We start from the raw sequence: 15,024 nt of genomic DNA, 5'->3' as shown, positions 1-15,024 counted from the left end.
TGAATTTATATCTATAGATAGAGACATAAATATAAATAGAATATATATATATATATCATATATATCTCTATATTTATATCTATTGATAGAGATACAGATATAAATAGAATAGAGATATATATAAATAGAATAGAGATATAGATATAAATAGAATAGAGATATATACATATATTTGATAGAGATATAATATATATAGGTAGAATAAAGATATAGATATAGATAGAATAAAATAATTCAAATCTTGCCGCTGAATACACTACAAGTGTAATGTTTGAACCAAAAATGGTACTGTACCCAACAGTATTTATCTCTTCCCCCTTCCCCATCCCCTGTTCACCCGGCCCCTCCCTCCCCCGCCGGCTTGTCAGGCTCGCTGCGCCACTGCGCCCATACATCCAAGACGCTAATCCGCGTAGGGAAAGAGGACCCCCTTGAAATCGTCAAATGGCGTGGGGCGTGCCACCGCAGCCGCAGTCGTCCCGTGTGCAGGCCCTCTACGAGCTCTGCAAGCGCTCCTTCCCCTCCCCTTCCGCCGCCGGCGCCGCCTCGTCGTCTCCCCCGCCCGCTGATGTCATCCGCAGCATCACCTCTCTCATGGGTAACATCCTTCTCTCCGCTAGTACAGTACTGAATTTCGACCTGTTCCCCTACTATTGGCGTGTTATAGTTCACCCATGGCCAGGCCCAGGCTTGCGCAAATTTTGATATCTTTTTCATACTCTCCTGTGGTAAGAGTGTGCGTTTTTTCGAACAATGCACTAAGAGCTACTAGTAATTAGGATTGTCGCCTTATTTATCTATCTTATGATGAAATTCTGTCGGATGTTCAGATACAATCACTCCTGCGGATGTTGGGCTCAGAGATTATAATCTTGAGGACGACAGGGGTCATGGATTTTTTGATTCCAACTTGCTCAGGGGTTCAGGAAGGCTGCCTCGGTGGGCGCGGCCCATCAAGTACCTTCATATCTACAGCTGTGATGCGTTCTCTGTGAGTTCACTTCTTAATCTTGGTTCAACTACTAGGTTGCCAGAATTGTGCTAACTGCAACGACTATTGCAAAATTATGGACTTCAAATTATCTTCTTCGTTATATAACCCCCACTTGATTCCTATTGGCTAACAACCACACAGGAGGCTTAGTCAGGTGAACTGCTGCCTCCTGGTTGACCATTCTATTTGAAGTAGTTTTGTTCCCCTTTCATTTCTTCTAGTTAAAGTACATTTCCGTTAGGTGTTCCTCTGTACTTGAAGAGCTATATATTATGTATTTATGTTACTGGTTTGGTACACCATTAAACTGCATAGTTGTTATGATTGCTCATTACTGCGGTTCCCTAGTTCAGCTTTCACAAACTAGCGAGCTTTGCATGTATGTTTTAGTTTTGATTGACTTCAGTTTCTCTTTTACCAGAACTACAATGCAAATGCTGCTTATAACCTTAGTGGTTATCTAACGTATCTTCTTTATTTCCCATGTATTTTGCAGATTGCAATATTCTGCTTGCCAACTTCATCTGTCATTCCTCTTCATGACCATCCAGGAATGACTGTACTGAGCAAAATCCTTTATGGTTCCATGCATGTGAAATCATATGATTGGATAGAGCCTACTGTCCTAGCAAGTAGCCAGCCAGGTTGTTATCCAGCTTTGTTTCACTTTCACAAGTTTTCTGTCTATTCATTACGAGTTATTGATATTCCAGTACAGAACTCTAAGTTTATTCAGAAGATAAGAAACTAACCCCAGCTGTGGATTCGGCACGGAATTGGACAGTTTTTACCTATTAATACACTGACAGATAGTTCTCCTGCGCGTTCGAAGAAAAAAAAAGAAAACATTTATGCATTTCAGCCATCTGTATCATTTACTAATGTTACTTAGAAATCATTTTAGATTGTTATTTCCTTGCCTTCAGCTTTCGTGATTCTCTAAGAGCCTAATCTTGTATAGATTATAAACAATATGATTGGTTACTGAAAGATTGTTTTGATCCTGGTATACAGCAAGGTTGGCCAAATTACATACGGATGATGTTCGTACTGCCCCATGTCCAACCTCCATTTTGTATCCTCAAAGTGGTGGGAACCTGCACTGCTTCACTTCAGTATCTTCTTGTGCTGTTCTTGATGTCCTAGCTCCACCATATAACGCTGACGCTGGTCGGCTTTGCACTTATTTTCATGACTATCCATTTTCAAGCCTCTGTAAGTGAAACCCCTCTCTCTCATCATATCGTATGTTGTTATGAAAAGATCATTGCTATCGGTTTGGCTGGATTATAGCGTAGGGTGTATGAGTTGTGGACAGAAGACTGAGGGCCAGGGTCTCGCATCATACTACATATTGAGATGGTAGTGTGCCTATGATTGGTGTGTGTATAATGGGAGAGACTCCCTAAAAATCTTGAATTAATAGGTAGAATACAAATCAGTTCAAGGGACTATTCTCTGATGTTTCTATCTCTTGTTCAGCTGACTTAATGGGAAAAACAATATTACTGCCTTGCGCTAGGGTTTGGTTGATGATGGGTGCTGCAGTTTCTGTGCGCACCTGGCATAATGCTGGACCATAAGACATTCAGTCTGTTTATTTGGTGGAAGCAACATAACAATCATCATAGACATTTGTAATTTTTAGAAAAACAAATATCCAGAGGATCTGCTTTATGAGGTGGGAACCATGATTCATAGAGTCTTACCGCCTGTGACCGGAAGCTCCCGGGTTCGAGTCGCGGTCTCCTTGCATTGCACAGGCGAGGGTAAGGCTTGCCACTGACACCCTTCCCCAGACCCCGCACAGAGCGGGAGCTCTCTGCACTGGGTACGCCCTTTTTTTTAATTAAATAGGATTTCTGGTTGATTGAGTTGGCCTTACGCAAGCCTAATTGCCCATGATAGGTATGGCTGGGTGTGTAGAAGCCTAGTATAATGCACTTGAAATCAGAGAATGGAAGCAGTAAAAACCAGCAGCCTACCGTGACTCTGGAGCATTTCTAAGGTTCTGTAGGCTACAGTTCAATGAAACATGGTAAAACAACTCACGTTCAGTAGAGAAAATACAGTAACAGAGAAACCTACCATTTTCAGAAATGGCCCTCATTGCATAAGACAGCCTAGGAGGTAGATAGATTTGCAGGACCACTTATGCATTGGATGATTACCAATCATGAATGGTGAGAGGTCTTCCTCATGCCAGGAATCCCATACCTGCCACTGTGAATCGTGTAATTTGATCTGTGCCCTAGGTCGGTGCAGGTTAGGATTTATCCTATTGCCTTGCTATTAGTATTGCCACTGGTGTTGTTCTAGGTACTTTAAATAGATGTCCTTTTGTTTTGTCTTTTTTTTTCACAATTCAGGAAAACCATCTTCATGGAGATGCTGTATTAGTTTTTGGAAATCTTGTAGCTGTTTTTAGTGGTAGGCGGCAGTAGTGTTTTGTTTGCAGCATATTTTTGTTTTCTCATGGTCATTTGATGCTCCAACAGCAGCAGCTGGACGCAAAAGGTTAGCTGGTAACCCAGATAATTATGCATGGCTGGAGGCCATAAACACTGGAGTGAATGTCCACATGCAAACTGGCATGTATACCGGTCCAACTGTACAGGTATAACCATATAAGTTTTATACACTGCAGTTGCCGAAGGTGATTGAACAGAATTCCTGATGATCTTTTTTGGTTCTATCTAGGAACTTCAGACATGATCTAAGATGAACCGGAGCATCAAGCAGCAGCTGGGTGCCTCTTCGCTGATAGTAGAGCTCTAATGTTGCGCCAATCTATACTTTGTCATTTTGTGGTTAGCTTTTCCCCTCTGTTCTCCTTTGTTGGAAAAACTGTTGTGCTTCAGTGAAGAGATAAATTTTCAGAGTAATTTCTCCTAGTCAGTTTAGTAGAGGGATTCAGGTTCACTAGCCTGAGCAGTGATCAGGTTTTTAGCTTATTTATTTATGTTGTTCAACGCTGAGATGGGTTGTTATGGCAGCGGTTCGGGTTTAGAGGGAGAGAGGGGCGGCTGGGGACCTTGCCCACGGCAGTGCAAGAGAAGGCTTTTCCTTCCAATTCTTGCTTGATTATTTCCAGGGTAGCTCACGGTATACATAGCCATTAGGTAGCCCAACCACCCTTTAATTCTCTCTGAATCACTCTTGCTAAGCTTCTAACTTAGCACCAGCTAATGGCACACCCAGGATTCCCCTCAATTTGGTGCCAATCTAGCCACTTTCCTGATTTGTTGTGCTTGCCTTTTCTGCCGTGTGGGTGAATCTCTTGCCCCACATGACATCTCCCCCCGATAGACCCATGACATACACCTCTAACACTACCCTTCCTGGACAAGCAACTTGTCCTCGAGCTGCAACCTAACCAGCTTATAACGATGACTCGACTCATTTTATTATTCTCAACTTGATATAGATATGAACTCTTTATTTTTGCGGCCTCTTCAATCGAAGGTGGACAGCATCCGGACGCAATAACTTCACACGTACAACCACCTGGATCCCGTGGCGTAGTCCGCACCACACAGAGAAGAGAGGAGGGCTTCCGATAGAGAATGGCGAGGAGGGGTGCGCCAACCCAAAACAATGCCCACGATCCCTGATGTGGCTGACGAGAACGAGATCGAGATCCTGCGTGCAACGAAGCGCAACTTGGAGGAGCTGCGAAGGGGTGCGGGGCAGAATTAGCTGCAGATTGCGCATCTCCCGCACCCGCCGACGCGCTAGGAGGCCGCGCATAGCAGCCTGCAACCGACACTTGGCGGGCACTCTTCTTACTTGCTGCTCCCGCGCAATCTCCTTCATCTTCTCGATCCGCTGCAAGGCGGCCGCTACTGCAGATAGCCTGTCTACAGGGATGACACGGCACCGCTGCTTGAATATGGCGCACGATCCATGCCGCATGACGGATCCTCAGTAGCAAAAGCAGTGCCATCGACATGGCGCAGGCGATGGAAGTTGGGATAGATCTATAGCGGAATCTGGCATGGAGATGACTGTTGTTCCATAGCCCGGCAAGCCGTAGGGGAACCCTAGCGGCATGGTGGTGAAGGTGGTGATCAACGGCAGCTGGGATTCCAGAGCCTCCAGACGTGTGAAGAGAGACGCCATCTGCTGGGTAAGGTCGGCCAGCGCCTTGGCGATGGGATTCGACGGGGGTGGAACCTTTGGCTGCTTGTCCCCCTCATCAGGACATGGCATCTCCGATAGTGGATGTTAGGATGTTATGGCGGTGGCTCGGGTTGAGAGGGAGAGAGGGGGCCGGGCAAAGAGAAGGTTTTTCCTTCCAATTCTTGCTTGATTATTCCTAGGGTAGCTCACGATATATATAGGAATTAGGTTGCCCAATCATCGTTTAATTCTTTCCAAATCACTCGTGCTAAGCTTCTAAATTAGTATCAGCTAATGCGCACCCAGGATTGCCCTCAATCTGGCGCCAATCTAGCCAGTTTCCTGATTTGCTGCGCTTGTCTTCGTTGCTCTGTGGATCTCTTGCCCCACATGACATCTCTCCCTGATAGGCCCATGACATACGCCTCTAACACTACACCCCTCCTCGACAAGCAACTCGTCCTCGAGCTCCAACCTAACCAGCTTATAACGATGACTCAACTCACCACAAATCTAACACCTAAATACAAACCTTTTACGTATCGACTCATTTTATTATTCTCAACCTGAAATAGATTTGGACTCTTTATTTTTGCGGCCTCTTCATTCGAAGGTGGACACGATCCGAACGCAATAACTGCACACGTAAAACCATCTGGATCCCATGGCGTAGTCCGCACCGCATAGAGAAGACAGGAGGTCTTCCGACAGAGAATTGAAAGGAGGGGTGCTCCTCCTCAACTATCAACGCAGACTCTGAGTTAAGATCCTCGATGCGACTCATGAGATCGAGGTCCTCTACGTGGCGAAGCGCTACTTGGAGGAGCTACGAAGGGGTGCAGGGTATAATCAGCTACAAATTTTGCATCTCCCACACCCGTCGACGCGCTAAGAGGCTGCGCGCAGTAGCCACACCGCCAAAGACACCTGGAGGGCACTCATCTTACTCGCTCTTCCCACAGAATCTCCTCCATCTTCTTGTTTCCTGCAAAGTGGCGACTGCTGCTGATCGTCGGTCTACAGGGATGACACAGCGTCGCCACTTAAAGCAGTGGTGTCGACATGACGCAGGCGATGGAAGTTGGGACAGATCTGCAACGGAATCTAGCATGGAGACGGCTGTTGTCCCATAGTCCGACAAGCCATAGGGTAACCTTGGCGGCACGATGGTGAAAGGTGGTGATCACCGGCGGCCAGGATTCCATGGCCTCTAGGCACGCGAAGAGAGACGCCATATCCTGGGTGAGGTCGGCCAGCGCCTTGGAGATGGTATCCGACGGCGGTGGCACCTTCGGCTGCTTGCCACCCTCATCAGGACCTGGAATCTCTGATACTGGATGTTAGGATGTTATGGCAGCAGCTCGTGTTGAGAGGGAGAGGGGGGGCTGGCCGTTGGCCTTGCCCACGACCAATCAAGAGAGAATGCTTTTCCTTCTAATTTTGCTTGATTATTCCTAGGGTAGCTCACGATATACATAGCCATTAGGTAGGTAGCCTAATCACCCTTTAATTCTCTCCGAATCACTCTCGCTAAGCTTCTAAATTAGCATCAGCTAATGGTGCACCTAGGAATGCCATCAATTTGGCGCCAATCTAGCCACTTTCTTGATTTGCTACGCTTGTCTTCGTTGCTCTGCGGGTGAATGTCTTGCCCCACATGACATCTCTCCCCGATAGGCCCATGACATACGCCTCTAACACTACACCCCTTCTAAACAAGCAGCTCGTCCTCGAGTTGCAACCTAACCAGCTTATAGCGATGACTCGACTCACCACAAATCTAACACCTAAAAACAAGCCTTTTACATCTAAGCTCATTTTATTATTCTCAATTTGAAATAGATTTGGACTCTTTATTTTTGTGGCCTCTTCAATCCAAGGTGGACACCATGCGCACGCAATAACTGCACACGTACAACCACCTAGATCCCATGGTGTAGTCCGCACCACACAGAGATTAGAGGAATTCTTCCGATAGAGAATGGCGATGGGTGCGTCGTCTCCCGAACCATCGACGCGGACTCTGAGTTTGCCGCCCACGGGAGATACAACATGCCCAAGATCCTCGATGCGGCTAACGAGGTCGAGGCCCTTTGTGTGGCGTAGCGCAACTTCGAGTAGCTCTAAAGGGGTGCAGGGTAAAATCAACTGTAGATTGTGCATCTCCCGCACCGGTCGACGTGCTAGGAGGCCACGTGCAGTAGCCTACAGTCGCACCACCGCCGACACCTGGCGGGCACTCTTTTTACTTGCTGCTCCCATGTAGTCTCCTTCATCTTCTCGATCTGCTGTAAGGCAGCTGCTACTGCAGATAGCTAGTCTGCAAGGATGACACGGCACCGCTGCTTGAAGATGGTGTGCTGCCCATGCCGCAAGACGAATCGACAACAACAAAAACAATGTCGTCGACATGGCACGGCCAATGGAAGTTGGGACAGACCTAAAGCGGAATTTGGCATGGAGACAGCTGTTGTCCCATAGCCTAACCAGCCATAGGGGGACCCAGTTGGCACGGTGGTGGAGGTGCTAATCATAGGCGGTCAGGATTCCAGGGCCTCTAGGCACACGCGAAGAGAGACGCCATCTGCTAGGTGAGGTTGGCTAGCGCCTTGGCTATGGGATCCGGCGTCGGTGGCACCTTCGGCTGCTTGTCGCCCTCATTGGGACTTGGCATCTCTGATACTGGATGTTAGGATGTTATGGCGGTGGCTTGGGTTGAGAGGGAGAGAGGGGAGCGGCCGGGGGCCTTTCCCAAGGCCAAGCAAGAGAGTGCTTTTCCTTCCAATTCTTGCTTGATTATTCCTAGGATAGCTCATGGTATACATAGCCATTAGGTAGCCCAATCAACCTTTAATTCACTCCGAATTACTCTTGCTAAGCTTCTAAATTCGCACCAGCTAATCGTGCACCTAGGATAGCCCTCAATTTGGTGCCAATCTAGCCACTTTCCTGATTTGCTGGGCTTGCCTTCTTTGTTGTGCGGGTGAATCTCTTGCCTCACATGACATCTCTTTTGGATAGGCCCATGACATACGCCTCTAACACTACACCCCTTCTGGATAAGCAGCTCGTCCTCAAGCTGCAACCTAACCAGCTTATAATGATGACTCGACTCACCACAAATCTAACACCTAAATACAAGCCTTTTACATCTCGACTCATTTTATTATTCTCAACCCAAAATAGATTGGACTCTTTATTTTTGCGGCCTCTTCAATCGAAGGTGGACACCATTCGAACACAATAATTGCACACGTACAACCACCTGGATCACATGGCGTAGTTCGGACCACATAGAGAAGACAGTAGGTCTTCGATAGAGAATTGCAATGACGGGTGCGCCTCCCCAACCGTCGACGCAGACTCGAGTGTGCCGCCCATGGGGAAAATAACAAGCCAAAGATCCCTGATGCGACTGACGAGATCAAGGTCCTCTGCGCGTCTGTGAAGGGGTGCAGGGCAGAATCAGCTGCAGATTCTGCATCTCCCACACCCATCGACATGCTAAGAGGCTACGCGCAGCGGCCTGCAATTGCACCTCCGCTGACACCTAGCGGTTACTCATCTTACACGCTCCTCCCACGCAATCTCCTTCATCTTCTCGTCTCATGTAAAGCAGCTACTATAGCAAATAGCCGGTCTGCAGGGATGACACGGCGATGCTGAAGCGATGGAAGTCGGGATAGATCTACAACGGAATCTGGCATGGAGACAACTGTTGTCCCATAGACCGGCAAGCCATAGGGGAAACCTGGCGGCACTATGGTGAAAGGTGGTGATCACTGGCGACCGGAATTCTAGGGCCTCTAGGCACGCGAAGAGAGACGCCTTCTGCTGGGTGAGGTCGGCCAGCGCCTTGGCGATGGTATTTGGCAGTGGTGGCACCTTCAGCTGCTTGTCGCCCTCACCGGGCCCTGTCATCTTCCGATACTGGATGTTAGGGCAGCGGCTCAGGTTGAGAGGGAGAGAGGAGGACGGCCGGGGGCCTTACCCACAACCGAGCAAGAGAAAAGGCTTTTCCTTTCAATTCTTGTTTGATTATTCCCAGGGTAGCTCAGGGTATACATAGCCATTTGGTAGCCCAATCACCCTTTAATTATCTCTGAATCACTTTTTGCTAAGCTTCTAAATTAGCATCAGCTCATGGTGTACCCAGGATTGCCCTCAATTTGGCACCAATTTGGCCACTTTCTTGATTTACTGCGCTTGTCTTCGTTGCTCTACAGGTGAATCTCTTGCCCCACATGACATCTCTTTTGGATAGGCCCATGACATACGCCTCTAACACTACACCCCTTCTGGACAAGTAGCTCGTCCTCGAGTTGCAACCTAACCAGCTTATAACGATGACTCGACTCACCGCAAATCTAACAACTAAAAACAAGCATTTTACATCTAGCCTTATTTTATTATTCTCAACTTGAAATAGATTTGGACTCTTATTTTTGCGGCCTCTTCAACTGAAGGTGGACACATAATAAGTGCACATGTACAACCACCTGGATCCCATGGCGTAGTCCGCACCACATAGAGAAGAGAGGAGGGCTTGCAATAGAGAATGGCAAGGAGGGGTGCGCCTCCCCAACTGTCGATGCAGACTCTGAGTTTGCCACCCACCGGGGAAACAACTGCCCAAGATCCCTGATGCAGTAGACGAGGTCGAGGTCCTTCGTGTGGCAAAGCGCAACTTGGAGGAGCTGTGAAGGGGTGTAGGGCAGAATTAGCCGTGGATTGTGTATTTCCCGTACCCATCGACACGCTAGGAGGCGGCACGTAGAAGCCTGCAGCCACATCGCCGCCGACACTTGGTGGGCACTCTTCTTACTCAGTTGCTCCTACGCAATTTCCATCTTTTTGATCTGCTGCAAGGCGGCTGATGCTGTAGATAGCCATTCTGTAGGGATGACATGCCGCCACTGCTTGAAGATGGTGTGTTGCACATGCCGCATGACAAATTGACAGCAACAAAAGTAGTGCCGTCGACATGAAGCAGGCGATGGAAGTTGGGACAAATCTGCAATGGAGACGGTTGTTGTCCCATAGCTCAGACGCCGTAGGGGGACCCTGCCGGCATGGTGATGGTGGTGGTGGTGATCGTCGGCTGTTGGTGTTTTCGGACCACCGACGAGTAAATTTGTATTTACGCGTCTAGCTCGGATGGTGTGCTCGGAGGACACAAGAGTTTATACTAGTTTGGGCGGAACGTCCCTACGTCCAGTTCGCTGCTGCTCGCATTACCGGCACTTGGTTTGCAGTAGGGGTTACAACACAGGCGAGAGAGGGAGAGGGTCCTAAGTTTCTGGTGGAAGGAGTGAACGGGTGCTGAGAGCTCGCTTGCCGCTCAGCCGTGTGCTCGTGTCATGCTCTTGTATCAAGATCCCCCCTTTTCATGGGGCGCCCTGCTTCCCCTTTTTATAGACGAAGGAAAAGCACGGGTTCCCTTTTTATAGGAGAGAGAAGAAGGCTTCTAGGGTTGCCGGATCCTTCTTCATGCGGGTCCCGCCGATCCTGTAGATGTCAACAGGGACGGCTCTATGTCGCGGCCCTGTTCGTCACTGGTGCCATGCACAGGCGTCATCTGTCGGTCATGGCGTTCCACTCCGTCCCGGCGGACGCCGTGGTGAACTGACATGCCTGTCAGCTTCCGTACGAGGATTAGACAGAACAGCACCGACACGCCCGACACTGTTCTTGATGTGAATCCCCAGGTTTGGCCCGTCATGGTCACGGGTTACATCGGGGCATGCCAGCCTCTTCCTCGGCGTCAGAGTTTTGACCCAGGCCCATACACTTGGACCTGGAGTGGTTGGCGGCGGTATGGGTCCCCGTCGGACGAGACAGAACCCGCGTCCTCGAGGTCGGGCGAGACGGAGCCCGTGATCTTATGCGAGACGAAAATCGTGTCCTTAGGGTCGGGCGAGACGGAGCCCGCACCCAAGGGGTCATGCGAGACGGAGCCCGCGGCCTCAAGGTCGGGTAAGACGGAGCCCGCGGCATCAAGGTCGGGCGAGACGGAGCTCGCGGCCTTGGGCGAGACAGAACCCGCGTCCTTGGGGTCGGGCGAGACAGAGCCCGCACCTAAGGGGTCGGGCGAGACGGAGCCCATAGCCTCGAGGCCGGGCGAGACAGAGCCCGCGGCCTTGGGGTGGGCGAGACCTTTTAATACGTCTCGAGCCATCCGGGAAAGTCAGCGTGGGCACTAACTTCCTTGCTTTGGGTATCCCTAATATCGATACCCGACACTGGCGGCCAGGATTCCAGGGCCTCCAGGCGCGTGAAGAGAGACGCCATCTGCTGGGTGAGGTCGGCCAGTGCCTTGGTGATGGGATCCGGCGACGGTGGCACATTCGGTTGCTTATCCCCCTCATCAGAACCTGGCATCTCTGACACCGGATGTTAGGATGTTATGGCGGCGGCTCGGGTTGAGAGGGAGAGAGGGGGGCTGGCCGGGGGCCTTTCCCACGGCCAAGCTAGAGAGAAGGCTTTTCCTTCCAATTCTTGCTTGATTATTCCTAGGGTAGCTCACGGTATACATAGCCATTAGGTAGCCCAATCACCCTTTAATTCTCTCCTAATCACTCTTGCTAAGCTTCTAAGTTAGCACCAACTAATGGTGCACCTAGGATTGCCCTCAATTTGGCGCCAGTCTAGCCACTTTCCCTGCGCTTGCCTTCTTTGCTCCATGGGTGAATATCTTGCCCCACATGACAACTCTCCCCGCTAGGCCCATGACATACCCCTCTAACATGGGTTTCAATGCAAAATTGTCACCGGTGTTGCCACAGTGCCGTCTTAACTAACTGGGGCTGCATGCTGTGAAGGCTGCACAGAGTGTGTGGTGTGCACATATCGGTGTTTGAACGGAAAGAGAACTGACAACAAGAAATGAATGAATTATGTTTTCCATTGATCGATCTTGCATATTTATGCATATACGATTAAACAGACAATTACTTTTAATGCTTAGTTACTAATCTGTCTTACTTATCCGTGAGATGAGATTACTCACTCTAATCTGATTGTTTCTTAAACACTCCCCTTGTCAAATCTAGTATTGATAGAAATAGACATTGGTTCTTAACACTCCCCTTGATAGAATGCAGTATTGATACTTTGATAGGAACGGAAATTTTGGTAAAAAAAAATCTCCTTCAACAGCTTCAAACTAGATCTCCAAATTATTTCCATCCTCTGTTCCTAGTTTTCACTAGCTAAAGATAGAGAGCAAAGTTGGCTCTCCAAAGTGCTGAACAAGATATAGAGAAGTTGTTATTTAGGTATGGGAGCATCTAGGCAGTCTTAGTGGCCGTAGTTATCCTTGAGATGCAGTACTTGGGCTCTGTTTGATTGCCTATACGGAGGGTTGGGCCAGGCTCCTGAGCTACAAGAGACTTTGTTTGTTTGCCTGGACGTCCAACCGAGCCCGGTCAGCACAGCTTAAAGCAACATGGAGCCTGGCCCGGGGAAAATTTGTTTCTACCAGACGCGGCTCGCTCTAGCGCACGCACTTGTCCATCACGGGCGTGGTTGGTTGGTGGGAGTGGCTAATTTGTTGGGCCCGCAACACTTGGCAAACAAACAACATCTGCACAAAGCCAGGACCAACAAATACAAGTTCGCCAAACAAAAGAAGTTGTACCGTTCTAGCCTGTCTGGAAATGCCCAGGCTCTACTCATCCGGATGGGCCAACCTGGTTCAGCCAAACAAACAGACCCTTGGTTATTTTCCGGTATCATCGACCCTCCGATCATGTTATGGACGGGCGACACGGCTACATGGTGTGGAGGGGATGAGGAGCCCTCTTCGTTCATTCATAGCGCAAACGACGTCAAGGTGACCATAAAAGTCGGGGTGGTGCTGAGCTTTAGTGACTCATGACACTTTCCTTTGTTGGTAATAGTATGTGTGACAAGCCAACTCCGTGTCCGAAAGATACTTGTGACGGAGAACATATCTCGGTGGAGCTCAAACATGTTGCAAGGTTGTGTTTTGGCAACCAATACCACGGTAAAAATCTGGTTATCTATTTGCCTCCTTTTTTCTTGCACTATTTTCATGTCAATGTTTGCTAAGGACATGTTTAGCTTGATGGCACTAATTAAGGACTCAAACTTAGTATAATCTTTTTATTGCTAGAACCTCACCATGCAAAGGGGTGACTAGAGTTGGCTTAGTACTTCTGTGTGCTTTTGTGTGCAAGCCATATTTGACTGAGATCCAAAATCCTTGCATGTTAGTGTCCTCTTAGATCATAGATTTCATCTTTTCTCCTAAGGATAATAGTCGTAGTGCGCCTGTGACTAAGGACACGTTTGGTACGATGAGCCTAAGGACTAGATCTTAGTGTGACCCTTTTAGTTCTAGGGTTTAAACATCAAGGGGAGGTGAAGTAGCAAATACTGTATATTTGTAGGCTAAGATTTGTTTACATTTATTTTTCAGACTCAATTCAACTACCTCTTAGGGCTATTCAGTCCTTTCAACGGGCCTAGCACTGCCACTGACACGTGCAAAGACAATCAAGTGGAACTTATTTCAGTGGTAATCTCTGTTGGAACTTATTTCTATGTTCTAAATTTTGACGAACAATGTTGTCAATGCACTTTATGTTATTGTCTTTTTTATCATTTTGGTTGTTGCATTACAGGTTTTGCTTTGTAACAGCTAGTAGGTATTGTTTGGGCGCGTCAAACACCGATGTCCTGTTTTCATGTTTGAGACTTGTTTTTAGAAGGAACTTTTCAAAAGTTGATGTACCAATGTGAGACTAGGTACTTAGGGGGTGTCTGGATCCGGTGACTAAAATTTAGGAGGTGTCACACGAGGTTATTGTATGGGGTATTTGGATACTAATAAAAAAATAAATTACATAATCCGTCAGTACTCCACGAGATAAATTTATTAAGCCTAATTAATCCATCATTAGCGCATGTTTACTGTAGCACCGCATTGTCAAATCATGGACTAATTAGGCTTAAAAGATTCGCCTCATAAATTAGTCGTAAACTGGGCAATTAGTTTCGTAATCAGTCTATATTTAATACTCCATACATATGTCCAAACATCCGATGGGACAGTGACTAAAGTTTAGAAGGAGGAACCAAACACTCCCTTAATATGGCAACACAATTATGGAATCAAATTTTAGCTTGAATCGTGTTCCGGGATCTACTTTATCTCAATTCTCAAACCTCCTACTGGTAGCATGTTATTTATCGTATTTAGCTGAAACCATACTCTTTATATTGTAGACTTTTGAGTGCCTAGCTCATGGTCTGAATTTATGTCTGTTCCTAATATTATCAACCATCTTGACATGTATTTGGTTCACTAATCTGGCTACTAATACAAGATGTTTTTGTATAGACTTAAACTTCATAGAAGGTGAGTTGGTGTCACTGTATAAGTTTCTCAGTTTTCACGATAGTAACATCATTTGTGCTTAGACTGGCAACTGAAATCAAACAATTATTGAAATCTCTAATTTGCCAAACTTGGTATAGATCCGATCCTGACCAAAAGAAACACACAAAAGAGAACCAAAAATAAAGGAGAAAGAGTGTGACTATGCTAGTGTCATTCAACAACCAAAAAATGAGAACCGCCACTAGTCGCATTCACCTGCGTCAATATCTAAAAATGGCCAAGTTCTCATTGGGCAAAGCATTATGATACGTGCCGTAGCCCAAGTTACGCCAACGCAATGCAGCTCTAAGCTTGCCACCCAAAATAGCCCTCATCCCATGTTAAAACTACGAGAGTTCCTCGCAGCAGCAACCAACGCACAAACAACACAGCAACTAGCACCCCAACAAAGGCAGCGCTAGCTCACGCGAAAATGGCTCGTGCTCTCGCACTCATCGTGATCCTCCTCACCGCCATGGCCGTGGCACCATCAGTCCTCGAG

At 47.7% G+C, this 15,024-nt stretch overlaps 1 protein-coding gene across 2 annotated transcripts; it reads left to right on the top strand.

Annotated features, from left to right (window-relative positions):
- The first annotated feature begins 352 nt into the window (after nt 1-352).
- Nucleotides 353-3,948, top strand: LOC136492681 (plant cysteine oxidase 3-like). Of its 2 annotated transcripts, none has more exons than XM_066488677.1 (6): nt 353-598; nt 831-991; nt 1,491-1,638; nt 2,009-2,209; nt 3,496-3,611; nt 3,695-3,948. In XM_066488677.1, exons 1-6 carry the CDS (start codon nt 445-447, stop codon nt 3,707-3,709), a joined length of 795 nt encoding a protein of 264 aa, XP_066344774.1. In that variant the 5' UTR covers nt 353-444; the 3' UTR covers nt 3,710-3,948. The 2 variants fall into 2 exon arrangements, with proteins under 2 accessions (XP_066344774.1, XP_066344773.1); XM_066488676.1 differs by having other exon boundaries at nt 3,493-3,611.
- The last annotated feature ends 11,076 nt before the right edge of the window (nt 3,949-15,024 follow it).

The sequence above is a fragment of the Miscanthus floridulus genome, chromosome 11 (assembly GCF_019320115.1).
Source record: "Miscanthus floridulus cultivar M001 chromosome 11, ASM1932011v1, whole genome shotgun sequence".
In the NCBI taxonomy this organism is placed as follows: domain Eukaryota; kingdom Viridiplantae; phylum Streptophyta; class Magnoliopsida; order Poales; family Poaceae; genus Miscanthus; species Miscanthus floridulus.
The sequence above is the reverse complement of the archived record's forward strand: the minus strand, read 5'-3'. Positions and strand labels throughout refer to the sequence as shown.